General features: G+C 40.2%; 1 protein-coding gene across 1 annotated transcript; it reads left to right on the top strand.

The window, feature by feature from the left end:
• Positions 1 to 2012: 2012 nt before the first annotated feature.
• Positions 2013 to 14094, top strand: LOC5564641 (pre-mRNA-splicing factor 38). Its single transcript, XM_001648945.2, has 2 exons — positions 2013 to 2971; positions 13767 to 14094. Exons 1-2 carry the CDS (start codon positions 2148 to 2150, stop codon positions 14020 to 14022), a joined length of 1080 nt encoding a protein of 359 aa, XP_001648995.1. The 5' UTR covers positions 2013 to 2147; the 3' UTR covers positions 14023 to 14094.
• The last annotated feature ends 1720 nt before the right edge of the window (positions 14095 to 15814 follow it).

Below are 15814 nucleotides of genomic sequence, written 5' to 3'. Positions count from 1 at the left end.
GAAATCTTCCATTTTTGCAAGTATGAAGAAAAAATATCCAAACTTTTTTGCAATCGACTACAGATGACACGCAGGCTTCGTCCTTTGGCGGAGAGGCCTGTGTCATCCGCAAACAAAGATTTTTGACATCCCTGAGGTAACTCAGGTAAGTCAGATGTGAAAATATTGTATAATATTGGTCCCAAAATGCTGCCTTGGGGAACGTACAGAAATTTTGTATCGGTTTCTCCCTCCCAGGTGGTGACCAATGGGATAAATTTTCAACGCAGAGCGCTGTTTAATTCTCAAGTCTTGTGCTCTTGAAAATTTGAGGCGTGACTTCGTTCTATAATCACCTTAAGGGGGCAGGATCCATCATTGATTTCGAAATTTTCAAAAGCAGTTTTTTCGTTCAAAATTGAGAAAATAGGGTAGGTGTACCAGTTATGGCCATAGTGGTTCCCTATTTCGCCATACGTGATATCTTGAATGCCTTCACATTTTGAAAAATCTTTTGTGTTTTAGCAGTAAGATAAAGGATAAATCTTGATATTAAAACATTCAGAAAGATTAAAATGGTAAAAGTTATCCATATTTCGCATATGGCCAAATAGGGAACCACTATGGCCATAACTGGTACACCTTCCCTATACAGGAAAATGTGTTCACTGTATTCTATTCTCCAACCGAAACACATTGAACACATTTTCATCGAATAATGTTTAGTTTTGAACAGAAAAACTGCTTTTGAAGTTTCAATGATGACGATGATTAGCATTCTAAAGGCTGAGCTACAATGATGTGAGCGGCAACGTGGCACGGCAAGACTTGACAGTTAGCCCATACATTTACTGTCAAAACCTGCCGCGCCGCGTTGCCGCTCCCATCATTGTAGCTCAGCCTTAAGGCGAAGTAGGTCGTCATTGAAAATTGTACGCGTCGTTGATGATTGTTGCTAATTCATCTCACGATTTCGAATCAAAGAAAATCAGTTAAGCCCTCAGTACACTCTTTGCCAAGTGTGCAATTTTTTCCACACGCATAAACTAACACTTCAATATCCACTTGACACTTCAGATGTTTCGTTATTGTTGAGACCGATGTTTGCATGTTGGTTTATGCGTGCGGAAATATTTGCACACTTGACAAACAGTGTACTGAGGGCTTTAGTTTTGCACTGACACAGCTGAAAAAGTATCAGCATACTTTATGCATATTAGCGCGTACAGTGATACGTTTTCAAGTCAATATAAACTATTAAGACTGAGTTTTATCACTTTGAAATGCAAGCTGAAAAATCATCATTGTTGTCAAAACGAATGACGGGCTACTTAGCCTTAAGCCCCGAGCACAATGTGAGCGGCAGCGCGGTACAACGGCAAAACGGCAAGCCCATCTTGAGCTACACTCTATTTGTCAAGTCAATGTTGAAAAGGATTTAGTCAACATGGGATTGATAAGTAATGTGTACCTCAAAATGGGCATGCCGTTTTGCCGCGTTGCCGTTCACATTGTGCTTGGGGCCTTAAGCCCCAAACACAATGTGAACGGCAGCACGGTACAACGGCAAAACAACAAGCCCATCTTGAGCTACACTCTATTTGTCAAGTCAATGTTGAAAAGGATTTAGTCAACATGGGATTGATAAGTAATGTGTACCTCAAAATGGGCATGCCGTTTTGCCGCGTTGCCGTTCACATTGTGCTTGGGGCCTTAAGCCCCAAACACAATGTGAACGGCAGCACGGTACAACGGCAAAACAACAAGCCCATCTTGATCTACACTCTACTTGTAAAATCCATGTTGAATCTGATTGAATCGACATTGATCAAAACATTGAAATGTCATTCAAGTCGGTGTTGCCGTTTTGCCGTTCTTGCCGTAATGCCGTTGCATTGTGTGACCCTTTAAGGTTAATGCTTCTACTGTTGAACGTTAAACTTGTGTGATGTGCTTTTAGCGTCTGCCTCTTATTTTGGCTGGTACCGCTGTAATAAATTTACAGGAGTCACCCTAACCAAGTTTGACGTCTCGTCGCTGCAGCAAATCGAACAAATCGGTTGTTTACTTCATCCACCGGTTCGCGTTGTATTTTGTGTCCTGCGGAAATTTTCCCGCATTTTTCCAGTTTTCGGAACTGAAATCCGGTTCCATCAGTGCCGGAAACGATGGCCAACCGTACGGTGAAGGACGCGAAAAACGTCCACGGCACCAACCCACAGTATCTGATCGAGAAAATCATCCGGTCGCGAATTTACGATTCGAAGTATTGGAAGGAGCAATGTTTCGCCCTGACGGCGGAACTGCTAGTCGACAAAGCGATGGACATTCGGTATTTGGGCGGGGTGTTCGGTGGCAATATCAAACCGACACCGTTCCTGTGCCTGACGCTCAAAATGCTGCAGATCCAGCCGGAAAAAGACATCGTGGTGGAGTTTATCAAGAACGAGGAGTTTAAGTATGTGAGGGCTTTGGGGGCTTTCTACCTGCGATTGACCGGATCTTCGTTGGATTGCTACAAGTACCTAGAACCGCTGTACAACGATAACAGGAAGCTACGAAGGCAGAACCGGTTGGGCCATTACGAGTTGGTTCACATGGACGAGTTTATCGATGAATTACTCCGGGAGGAACGGGCTTGCGATATAATTCTTCCCCGAATCCAAAAGCGCCACGTCCTGGAGGAGAACAACGAGCTGGAGCCGAAAGTGTCCGCCCTGGATGACGATTTGGACGAGGAAATGCCGAGCGATGACGAGAATCTGGAGGAAATAGCCGAAGCGCTGAAGGCCAAGGAGAAGGAGAAAAAGATGGAAACGATCCGGATAAGGGGTGGAGGGAAGCGGGACCGGTCCGAGTCCCGTGAACGGCAAGAGAAGGTGGTGGCGGTGGAGAAGACGAAGGATGTGACGAGGGAACATAAGGAGCGAGGGGATCCGGAGCGGCACCGAGATTACGACAGGGGACGGGAGCGGGACTACGAGAGACGAGAGTGAGTACCTTCTTTGACAAAATGCATTTTTTCTTTCTTTTATGGGGACATCAGGGCCAATAGCAGGTCTCTTTAGAGACTAGGTCTCTATCTTAAAAGTCTTCAATTTGGACGGAAGATATATCAAGTCCATTTTTTAACCAAAATGGTCTCTAAAGTTACTATTTTCCTCTTTCTCCTTGCAGTGAATCCTGCTGCATAATTCTATAGCCTCCCCCTAAGAAACTTCGAGAGACTCTACGCGATTATTCTCGAGAAACTTCTAATCAGATTCCTTGAGGAAAAGCGTCAGAAACTCTTCTAGTTACTTCTCCAGAGATTTTTTTTTTTCTGGAATACTTTCAGTAGCTCTTCCAGACATCTCTCCAGAAATTGCTCATGGGGTTTCTTACAAACTCTTTTCGGAATTCCTTCACATATTTTATAGTGAGAATCAAACCTTGCTCCAGAAAATCCAACGCAATTACCTCCAGTAAACTTCACAGGAATTACTCTTGAAATTTTCCCAAATACTGTTCCAGGATTCCCTTCAAATATTTTTCAACTAATTTTTCCGACGATTTCTCCAGTAGTTACTCTCGCATCTACATCTTTCAAAGATTTCTAAAACTCTTACAAGAAAATTCTCATAGGTTCATTGTAAAATTTTCAAAGAAATTCTTTGAGGAATTTTTCCACACAACACAACAGGAATTCCTCAAGCAGTTTCTACGCTGATATTTCCTGTTCTTCTTCCAATCATTTTCATATGGAATCCTTTATAAATTAATGAACGGTTCCTCCCACGAATTGCGACAAAACTCTTCCAGGGATTATTTCAGTGAATCTGTTAAGAGCTCCTCCAGAAATTCCTCATGTTTTTTTCCTATGAACTCCTCTAGCCTTTCTGCAGTTGTGCAGTTCTTCCAAACATTTCTTGAGTAATTTGTCAAATAAAATCTCGATGGATTTCTTTTTTTTTAATTTCATATCACAGTATTTATTCTGATCATTCCTATTATGGTATACTACCACATACACATTTTTGTGTGTTTGCGTTTGATGATTTTCTAGAATATTGAAAAAAATGCTACAGGAAATTAGCCAGGGATTATTATTTCAATGAATATTTTATATACTTTTTTTCGGACTTCCTCAGGAATCAGAGAGTTCTTTCAGAGATCAATCAGATTGTTTTGGTAGAGACGTTTAATTCAGAGATCAGTATAGAATCTGTCTTAGAAATTTTCCCCGTATTTTTAATGAAGTATCTCCAACAATTTTTAAAAATATTCCCTGTCAATTCCATGGAAATATGTCTGTATATATTCTTTATATATTTTTTGAAATATTCCTTGGGAAATGTCACCAACATTTTCCAAAGGACTTTCTAAAAAAAAATCTTGAGAAAAGTCTTTGAAATTCCTGGTGGATACCTTAAAAAAAATTCTGAACGACAATTTTGGATGAAATCTTCATAGATCCGTAAATAAAATACTAGGTAATTGAATTCATGAACATGTCCTAAAATCTTGGACAAAATCCCTGTGGAATCAATGAAAAAATTACCCTATGAACTTCTGGGCGGCTTAGGATTTTCTTGAGAAATTTGCGAAAGAACCTTTGGAGAAATTCCAGGAAAGTTAATGGAGGAATCTCGACTACTCTAAAGTCCCTTTTTTACCAAAATGATTGTTTTTGTCTTTATTATAATGATTTTCAACCTTAGGCTGGTTCATCTCTTTGGAAAACATAGGAGAGGCGTCGTAAGAGGCCCCCTTGGAAAAGCGTTTACAGAATTTTTAAGTATACAGTATCAAAATCAAAGAGTAGTCCGGTGTTCTCGCGTTGTTCATTATCAGCTTGGCGTGGTATTTACTCCGTAATTTGTCTTCGTGTTCCTGGAGGGCTGTCTTGAGTCGTAACATGTCAGCTATATTCATTGGCGTAAATAGGGAGGGGCCAGGGGGGCCTGGCCCCCCCGAAACATGGGCTTTGCCCCCCGAAAAAAAAATGGAGAAGAAATGACAATATAGTTAAAACTACTTTTTAGTATCAAACATGCACTTGTGATACTAAACGCGTTAAATGCATTTTGAATGTACATTTCTGGATGATCATTGTTTGACAGGCAATAGCAATATGTAATCTGAAAACGACACATACTGCTACACTGTTTCCATTTTGCCCTTTTCCGATATTGAAATTCATTGAAGCATGTTTTAGAATTAGCAGAACCAGAGTTGCACAATATCGGTCATATCAGCTGATGGCTGATGGACTAAAACTATCAATATCAGTTGCGAACTATCAATATCACTTGGATCTGACAACCAACAGCTGTGATGCGACATCGCACTCTAGATCACAATCACTGCAGAATGACTGATCACGTGGTAATTACCCACGCTATTAATGTTTTTCAGTGACCAACACACAGTTTCAATCCGTCTGCAAGCACTATCAAGGATATCGTACTGATAAATTGTCAATTTATTTGCTTAATTTAAGGCTAAACTTGAACCATCAGTGATATCCATAGTCTATCGCCATCAATGCACTGCTGATGGAGTAGAGAGCATGATGTTGATGTGATATTGAATGATCCGAATTTTATCGCAGTCGGCCTGTACAAATCAGCAAATTTCAAGCGTTGATGGTGACAACAAGCAACTCTGAGCAGAACTGGCCTGATCCATTGGTAGTGGTATTGTTAATTATAAAACCAAAGTCTCTTAATATTTTTATATACGTATACGTTTTTCGCGAACTTTTAAATGTTTCATATTCAAATTTATGAGTAATTCATAAGTTTGTCTCTGAGACGTCGGGAACAGATATGAACTGCTGGTAAGTAGACGACAGTGAAGCAGTTGCAATCAAATGTGACATCAAAACTGTGAACATTGAAATCCCTTTACGTATAGTAAGATAGTGGTGGATTCGTACAAAACACAATATTGAACCGTGTAAAGTCGTAGATGTCGCATTTTTTTTTGTAATGGTATGTTGACACCAATTTTCTGAAGTTTTTAGATTGAAAAGATAATAAGACCATGTTACTATTTAAAAGACAGAAAGACACCGACACGTTAATGCTTCCAGTGGACGATTAGTCCTTTGAAGGAAGCACCACACTAGACAACGGACTAGCATGCAACGCCCAGTGGCACAGTCGAAATACGTTCCTGACGAAAAGTTTTTCCGGACTGAAGCGGGAATCGAACCCACACTCCTTGGCACGATGCGGTTAAATGCTTGGTAACACTAACCACACGGTCACGAAGCCCAGCCCAGTTTCCGTAGAACAAACGTGAAACCTTGTTCATACTGAAGATTGTTTTAGACACGCTTTTAATTCTTCTATAAGTGTTTATAATATGACCTATTTTGTATTTATATTTATTTATTTTTCTTACGCAACATTTAAGTAAGAGACTATCACTACAAATATCATAAGAATCGATTGAGATTTGGAAAAATTATGGCCATTTGTTGTTTTTTGACGTAAAAAATATAATTTTTGGTCAAACTTTCATTGCATGGAAATAAATAAGGATTCTTTGATTTTTTATGTAAGGGCGTTATCATAAGGATGCTTTGAGGTGTATTAGTTACTACATAATTGCTTGGAATCAATTTTTAGCTCATAGTGTGGCAAAAAGTCGAATCAGCGGGGCAAAAGTTCGACACATAAATGCTCGCAGAGAAATTTACAAATTATCCCAAATTCACATATTATCTTCAAGTAAAGAAATTTGCCCGATCGTGAAAAACAGTCACCAACATTTCACATCTTTACTTAGTTTTGCGAAAGACTGCTTTTTTGGGCTTTGGGAAATTTTTGATGAAAAATAAGCATGTATTTATCTGTAAACATAAGTTTATGGCTGGTATAAAGTATGTCGGTCGTAAAAGTGTATTTTGTGTTTCGGCCAGCGAACTTTTACTCTACCGGTGGGGCAAAAGTTCGTTCAAGACAATCAGCGAAATTATAGCAAATATGTTGAAGGTTCACTTTATGGTATTTATTTTTTTTTCAACTGCTATTGTTTTTAGGAAAATTTTGAACATACCACTCAATTCGAACTTTTGCCCTACCTTACTCTGCTTGGATATTAATAAATCCAAAATATCTTCCATCCTGCTTTCTTCAAACAACTGTTATAGGGGATGAACACAAATTATGTCACGCTAAATTTCAACTTTTTTTATGAAAATACCACGGTATGAAAATGCGCCACTATTATCGGTTCACAAATATTATCGAAACAAGTTAAGTTATCTAAATCCTTTACTACTTTTATCTCTCATGAGAAGGGGCCGTGGCCCCCCTCAAGTCTGATGACTATTTACGCCCATGATTGTTATTGTTACTTCTCAACAATTCGTTTATTTGTGTAAGTGTCAAAGATAAAGTTGATGGGATATTATTGCGCATTTCATTCACCACTGGACTCCGCAATTAGTTTTTATAAGTGAGGGAAGGAAAATAAAAGTGCGATTCTGCATCCAATCTTGTTAATGTCTTCAGCGCACTCATTCATTATAAATCGTAGAATAAGTGCGCTGAAGACACCAACAAGATTTGATGCAGGATCGCACTTTTATTTACAATCTCGCACTTATGAAAACTGACTGCGCAGTCCAGTGGTGAACGAAATACCCAATAATGTGGGAAGAGATTAACGTTACATTATTGATGGAGCATCTGGAATAATGCAAGAAACGGGCGTATTTTCTTAAGTTTTATGATATTAATATAATTGATTCCTAAATATCTAGAAAACGGCTAGTTTTAGGAAGTTGCTCTTAGAAAAACTTTTTTATTTTAGATTGCACCATGTTGAAACTGCCCTTAAAACATGGGATATTAATGTGGAAAGAGATAAACGTAACATTGTTGGTGGAGCATCTGGAGTAACTTATGAAACGGGCGTATTTTCTTAAGTTTTATGATATTAATATAATCGAATCCTAAATATCTAGAAAACGGCTAGTTTTAGGAAGATCATTGTTATTAGCATTTTGAATTGTTTTTGGGTGAAGAATCATATTACAGCATCAAAACGTCTTTTCTACGGCCAGAAATTGAATTTTCAGAAATGCACCAAAAGTTGCTCTTAGAAAAACTTTTTTATTTTAGATTGCACCATGTTGAAACTCTGCTTAAAACATCTGGTTTTACATTGAAATTTAACAGAAAAAATTTGAAAAAAATCTAAGATACCTTTTTTTTGCAATTTGTGTTTTAAGGTTTAATTTCGATTTTTTCATTGAAATAAAAGTTTTTTTTCAGAGTATATTTTTTTTACAAAGCCTATTTGATTGTCTACCATCCCTCCTCAGACACTCTTTCTCTATAACAAACGGTTTCCGAGGTACAATTTTTTTTTAATGGTGATGCTAAAAATACTTACGCCCTTATCAGAAGTTACTCTTGATTTAAATGGTCTCTCCACCAGTGGAAAAAACTTATTCTATTATATCGAAACTATGTGCAAAATTCCATTTGAATCCAAGGTAGTTGAGTTTCATCGTTTACCGATTTGGCGTGGAACCGCTCATTTGTTCTTAGAGTTTGGCTTCTTTTAAGAAGTTTAGCAAGGCTGCTTATGTTGGAGGATTATTGGCTAGCATATTTCTTATTATGATATCTAGTCTGGGTCGTTCTTAAGGATGTATATCGAGGACAAGCAGCAAGAATGTGTTCAATAGACTTTCTAGTGCCACAAGTATCACACACAACTCGACGATATTATTCGGATGCCATATGGCTAACTCTAGTGTGTCCAGTTTGCATTCTAGATAGAATTCGCTGATCCTTCCAGTTACTTTGATCAGTCCATTTATTCGTCTCACCCTTGACCTTGCGAAGGAAAAGCTGTATTTCTTCTTGCCATGATTCTGACCATGCACTTTTATGACTATTAAAGTCCCCAAAGACTAGTCGTGGTTCGTCAATTTGGTGAAGCAGATTCTGTAGTTCTGATTCTATATCCGGTATTTCACGGCATTGGAGGTAGATTTTCACAACTGATATCCGAAAATCTCTTCAATGCGTGCAGCTGTTGCTAGAAGATTCGTATCCAGCTTGATTGGTGAAAAATGTACCGATGTATTGACACCGAGCGCTACCGATTGATACACATTTTTTCCATGCTTTAAAATCCATGTGAATTGTCCTTACGGACACCGATTCAAAATCTCAAACCTTAACTTTGTGCGTTTCTTGGATTGCTAGAACGAGGGGCTTTTTTTTCTTCCTATACAAGTATCTCTAAGTCCGCCAGATTGTTGATAAACCAGTTCATTAATTATTTGTAGAGATGTTGTTCTATGTTGGTCGTTTGCAACAGACACGAGATTGGCCGTAAAGTCATTAGTTGAACTGTTTGGTTTGTTGCGCCAATCGGGACAAAACTATTCTGTTGGAGGCGATCGTATTCTTCCCCATTCTACCCCATTACCCCGAATTCCAAAACCCCGAACGACCCATCACCCCGAATTCCAATATCATTGAGAAATGTCATCAATATCATCATGTCAAGATAATTTTAAATTCGGGAAAATAGCATTCAGGGTGATGGAATTCGGGGTGATGGCATTCGGGGTAATGGGGTAGAATCATGACTTCCGCACTAAAGGTGCCCCGACTACTCAGGGCGTCTGACCCTCGTTTAAACAGTTTCCGTTCTTGGTCCCTGTTCGGGGATGATTGTCGTACATGTTCTATAGGTATTGCGATGTTTGGGAGCAAAATGCCCTGCACTATGGGGCGGTCCATTAATTACGTAAGGGTTAATGGGGGGAGGGGGGATCTGAGATTTCTTACGCGCCATACAATTTATTTTTAATTTTCATACAAAAAATCTTACTATGGGGGGAGGGGGGGGTTGAAAAACCCCGAAAAATGTCTTACGTAATAAATGGACAGCCCCTATGCTGTTAATGTGTAAGGTAGTAACGGTTTAATTCTGCATCGAAGGATCACCGTCTGAAAAGTTGTCAGAGGTGTCCGGCGGGATGTGACGGTGGTCTGATTTTCGACTTCGGCTGCGACTTTTACGGGGGTTGCCTTGTTTTTGCTGCTGGTAGTTTTTACTGTTCGACTTGGTCGAGCTACTATATTCTGCGGTTCGCGGGTCCATTGTTTCGGTGGCTTTTTCGGTTTTCTGCAGTGTGTTGTAGTTCTGGGTAACTTCGTTGAGCTGCGATTTGTCGTCCGGTAAAGGTTTTTATACATGTTGAGGTCATGTTGCAGTCGATCCGCCATGATCTGCTGGTCTTTCAGTTTTCTGTTCCATTCTTCCTTCCGCTGTTGTTCATACTTTTTTTTTAAACGTACCTACATTTCTGCCAGTCGCTTCAAGGTTTCCTGGTCGCAGCCGTTACTTCAGTTCCCAGTTTGATCAGCTCGTGCAGAGTTTTGTATTAGCTGTTAGTGCTTTTTAGCCGCATTATACATCATGCCTAGATCCACCCGAATCCTTGCTATTTCGTTTTTGGCCACATAAACTTGACATTTTTTACTCGATGCAGGGTGATCGGAAGACTTGCATTTTGGGCAAAGGGGTTTGAGCCGACAGGCTATTCCTTGGACTAATTCGTGATCACCAGCGCAAGTTTCTTTTCTGTTACAACGCAACTTGGTAGGTACCAAGTAACAGTACAACAAACATAGTAACAGTTCATAATGTATAGAAGTTTGGTTGGAGGGTTACTTGGTTACCTATGTCCGAACTCCCAGCATTTGTAACACTGCATGGGAGCGGTTTAATACGACATGGTTGCTACATGGATATAGCCGAGGTATACGGGTTTTGGGATCGCGGTGCCAGATACAGTTAGGATCAAAATCGGAGTGTTAATCCTCGAATTTAAGTCTCTGTTATGCCTTGATTGCCTCTGCTGTTATGCCTTGATCTACTAGGATGTCTCTTACTTCAGCTTCAGAGAGTTCGGTCAATAGAGGTAATAAACTATAGAGGATGAATGTCGCTGGCATCGCTGCCGGAACATCTTTTGCTGGCGGAGATAGGCGGGGCTATAAATGTCAACGCGAAAAAGTATGCAGTTTGACACTTATGTACCCGACATATTCCTGAGCGAGAACAAAGGGAACAGCAACGACATTCGTCCTCTATAGTTTTCTATCTCTATTGTTCGGTCACCTCAGAGAAATGAATTACACATTACAAATGACACATGACGTAGTATTGAATGGGATGTTCTTCGATGCTTATCGGAGTATGATCACACAAGTCTTTCAAATATTTCAATTTTGCTACTTGTTCTGATTTCTAATCTTCAGGGCATACCGAGTTCCACGGTTTTCGGGGAAAGCACCCTCAATCAGTCCGCAGCACTCCTTTACGGATAGACTCACTATTGTCAGATTTGTTGGCAAAGTAGCTGGATCAACAGGTTGCAGTCGGAGAATTGCCAGTTGACCATGGACGTTGTGCGGGTCCATCCATTCGGGAACTGTACGTCCCCTGAATGAGCCTTCAATCGTATTACTACCTACGGCTCCTCCACCGGGATCATGACCGAGAGGGCAGGGTGACATCACTAAGCAAAATCCAGTGGTGCTGTTCTTGGCAACAGCAGTGAGCAAAACGAACAGCAGTATGACTTTCTCTTCGCTTTCAACAATAAACTCGTCGATCTCGGGTGAGATAAGCCACACAATGGAACACCGACAATGGATGTCGTTCAAATTTAATGCCCAAATTTCGTGTTTTGTTCGATGTCACAAAATTTTATTTCACGACTTGCACCAAAACGAACTGCGTTGGACTGAAAACCCGAAAATGTTTCGATTCAAACGCGAAAAATCTCTCCAGGAGTACCTATGTCGTTTTTTTCACTTATTCCTTCAGCCATTTTAACAGCGATTTCTTCAAGGATTCATCCACAGTTTCTTTCAGAAATTGCTTGAAATAATTCCGTCAGAAATTAAGATTATGCCTGAAAATTTCATGAAAATCGATCGAACGATGACGAAATATAAGAATTTTGAAACTTTCATGTCGGCACCCAGTAATGTAAAAAGGATATTTGAGAGTTTTAAACTTCTTCTTCTTCTTTCTGGCGTTACGTCCTCACTGGGACAGAGCCTGCTTCTCAGCTTAGTGTTCTTATGAGCACTTCCACAGTTATTAACTGAGAGCTTACTATGCCAATGACCATTTTTGCATGTGTATATCGTGTGGCAGCCACAGTTTGCTTTCATCTGCTGTCGCGAACGGTTGCAGCAAAACAAGCCTCTTTTTGCCGCTGTTCAAAGTGTGCTTCGATATGGTCGAAATCAAGAACACTATGAGGTTTGCATTTCCTCCGGGATCTGCACGGCCATCATATGAAGAGATCGCCAAATTTGTGAAATCTTTGGATGTCAGTATCGTCGAATTGGATACGCTGTATAGACGAGCAGAAAATCACAGCGTTTACCTGAAATTTAGGAGCCAAACAGCATTCAAGCAAGCGTTGGAAAACAATGGGCATGCACTTCGCTTCGAATATGCGAATGGAACAACAGTGATGGTGCAAACATCAGATGCGGAGGGCAATTTCCAATACGTTCGGGTGTGTGAACTGCCGCCGGAGCTACCCGATAAGGAAATATCGCTGGTGCTAGGAAAATACGGAGAAGTGAAACGAATTGTACGAGAGAAGTTCCCTGTTGGTCTTGGGTTGGATATATTCAACGGCGTTCGTGGAGTGTATATGAACGTGAAGCATGAGATACCGCCGGCGCTTTATTTCCTTAATTGGAGAGGTAATGTCTTTTACATTGGGAATAAGGAAAAATGTTTTATTTGTGCCCAAGAAGGACACAAAATGAGCTACTGTCCCAGGAAAAAGATTCAACGCCCTAATGTGGACGAGGAGAGGACCTATGCTGGAGTGGTGAAGGTGAATACAACGGTGGATAAGGAAAATGAAACGGAACTTTTGGAGATCGAGGTATTAGAAACGGAAAGCATTCAATCGGAAGAAGTATGTTCGGAAATGCAGGAAGCTGAGGAAGTAGTGGATCCCAAGCCTGAACCGGTACCGATAAGATTTTGGAGGTCCAATGGAAAAACATATACGCAGTATGCAGGGATTGCAAAGATTAGAGTGGAAGACGAAACGACACCGCAGAAAAAACGGGACTTGGAGGCCGAGGCATCAAGGAGTTTAACACCATCCAAAGAAAAAAAGCAGAGAAGTTCTTCCCGACTATCTTCTATCGGTTCAAAGTCCGATATATCTGATTAGCTCACCTGTTAGTTTTATTATAGTTTTTTTTATTAAATTGTATAAAAACAGTATAATTTAAAAGACAATTGGCTCCGTAAAGTGTTATACACGTATGAGCCCAATAAATAAACAATTAGAAAAAAAAAAAAAAATCGTGTGGCAGATACGATTATACTCTTTGCCCTGGGAAGTCGATAAAATTTCCAACCCGAAAATATCCTCGACCGGTGGGATTCGAACCCACGACCGTCAGCTTGGTCTTGCTGAATAGCTGCGCGTTTACCGCTACGGCTATCTGGGCCATCCTACAGTTTTAAACTACAAATGGTTAAGTCCAATACTTCCTCTCGTATAGAATTAACAAATGTAGGAGAATTACCCTTATTCTACATATACATACCTATCTATGCTATTCTGAGATACGAAATCAAGACGTAACTTACCTCTATACTGTTGATTCCTGTACTATTCCATATTATGTACATTTTCGTTACATCCGATGATGAATGCTTTGACTAAATACAATAGAAATTACCAGAAATTTATTTTTTGTGTAATTTTCCAGGCCCCCGGCGGATACCCGTCACAAAGATCGGGAAGTACGCGAGAAGGAACGAGACCGCCAGAGACGTCACGAGCGTGATCGAATGGATGATCGAGATCGCGACCGTGATCGACGGTACGGGGAAAGGGAACGGGAGCGCGATCGGGACCGAGAACGGGAACGCGACAGAGATCGCGATCGGCGGGACAGAGATTACGAGCGGGATCGTGACCGGGATTATGATCGCGACCGGGACTACGATCGGCGGAGACGATGAAGTGGGAGGTTTTTTAGGTTTAAAAGTTTTCTTCTAATGTGTGTGTGTAATGTAGATTACGAGAAATTGAAATTGGTCATTTTCTTCGAATAGGAAGATGAGAAATATCCTTGTTAAAACTGTCTTTATAAGTTAACCGTCGTCCTATATCTTGGTCAATGGCTTCTTTTGCATCCATTCAATGCCATTGTAGTTTGAGAATAAGCTTCCGAATTATCGTAGCACGAGGGAACGTTACTAGCACTAACTATTCCATTTTTGACTAAACATCGAACAAACCTCTACCATGAAGTTCGCAACATACTTTCGTTATATTACGTTATTCTTCCAAAACTCCTTCATGATTCCACCAGGTGTTCCTCCACAATTCCAATCAAGATTTTGTCTAGTGATTTAACATGAAATTTCTGTAAGAATTCCTTTATAAACTCCTACCGAAAGTTTAACTGAAATTCCTCATGGGATTCTATCAGGAGTTCCTACAAAGATTCCATCAGTAATTCCTCTGAGAATGATGAGTTCTTCTTCTTCTTGGCGCTACGACTTCACTGGGACAGAGCCTGCTTCTCAACTTAGAGTTCTACTCTAGAGTTTCTACAATTTTTAACTGAGAGCTTCCTTTGACAAAGTTGTCATTTGCGCATGCATATATCGTGTGGCAGGTACGATGATACTCTATGTCCAGGGAAGTCAAGGAAATTTCCATTACTAAAAGATTCTGGACCAACCGGAAATTTAACCCAGAAACCTTCAGCATGGTTTTGCTTTGTAGCCGCGGACTCTGACCACTCGGCTAAGGAAGGCCTCTAGAATCAGGAGTTATTCTAGGGAATTAAACACAATTTCATCGAGGCATTCCATCAGGAGAACTTCTAAAGATTCAATCATAAATTTCACGAAGGTTTCATGTAGCAGTTCCTTCAGGGTTCTTATCAGGACTAGCTCTAGAGTTTCTAGTTCCTCTAGGAATACCATTAAGAATTCTTCTGGGGGTATCATCAGATGTTCGGCTAGGGATTCCATCAGGAATTCTTTCAGGGATTCCATCTGGAATTCCTACAGAAATTTGATCAGGAATTCTTTCAGGGATTGCACCTAGAACTCAACTAGGGAGTTCATCAGAAGTTTCTCCAGGGATTCTATCAGGAGACATTTCAGAGGTTCCACCTGGAATTCTTCCATGGACTCTGTCCGTCGTTGCTTTAGTTCTAGGAGTTCTTTTCGGGATTTCAACAGGAATTCCTTCAATGATTCCATACAGAGTTCCTTCAAGAATATCTTTACAAATTCTTCCAAGAATTCCTTCAGGAGTTCCCCCACGGATTTCATCAGGGGCTCCTGTATCTATATTATCTGTATTTAAATATCTGCATCTGGATTCTATCGGGAGTACCTTTAGGGCTTTCATCAGAGTTCTTCTGGAGATTTTATCAGGAGTTCCTCCAGGGATTCCATCAAGAGTTCCTTCTGAGATTTCACCCGGAATTTTTCAAGAGATTAAATCAAATGTTCCTCGAGGAATTCCATCAATATTTCTTCTAGAAATATTATGAGGAGTTCCTCTAGGGATTCTATCAGGAGTTCTAACTGGAAACTTATCAGGATTTCTACCAGGGATTTTATCAGGAGTTCCTAAAGGGATTCCATCAGAAGTCCCTCCAATGTTTAGGAGTTTTTTCAAGAATATTTATAGATAGGAGTTCTTCCAAGGATTCCATCAGGAGTTCCTCCAAGGATTCCATCAGGAATTCCTATAGGGGTACCGGGGTACTATCAGGAATACCTTTAGGGC

The sequence above is a fragment of the Aedes aegypti genome, chromosome 3, assembly GCF_002204515.2.
Source record: "Aedes aegypti strain LVP_AGWG chromosome 3, AaegL5.0 Primary Assembly, whole genome shotgun sequence".
Classification (NCBI taxonomy): Eukaryota; Metazoa; Arthropoda; class Insecta; order Diptera; family Culicidae; genus Aedes; species Aedes aegypti.
The sequence above is the reverse complement of the archived record's forward strand: the minus strand, read 5'-3'. Positions and strand labels throughout refer to the sequence as shown.

Coding starts and splice junctions, on each gene's coding strand:
- LOC5564641 (XM_001648945.2), top strand. CDS start 2,148: ATGGCCAACCGTACGGTGAAGGACGCGAAAAACGTCCACGGCACCAAC. Junction 2,972..13,766: donor CGGGACTACGAGAGACGAGA/GTGAGTACCTTC, acceptor GTAATTTTCCAG/GCCCCCGGCGGATACCCGTC.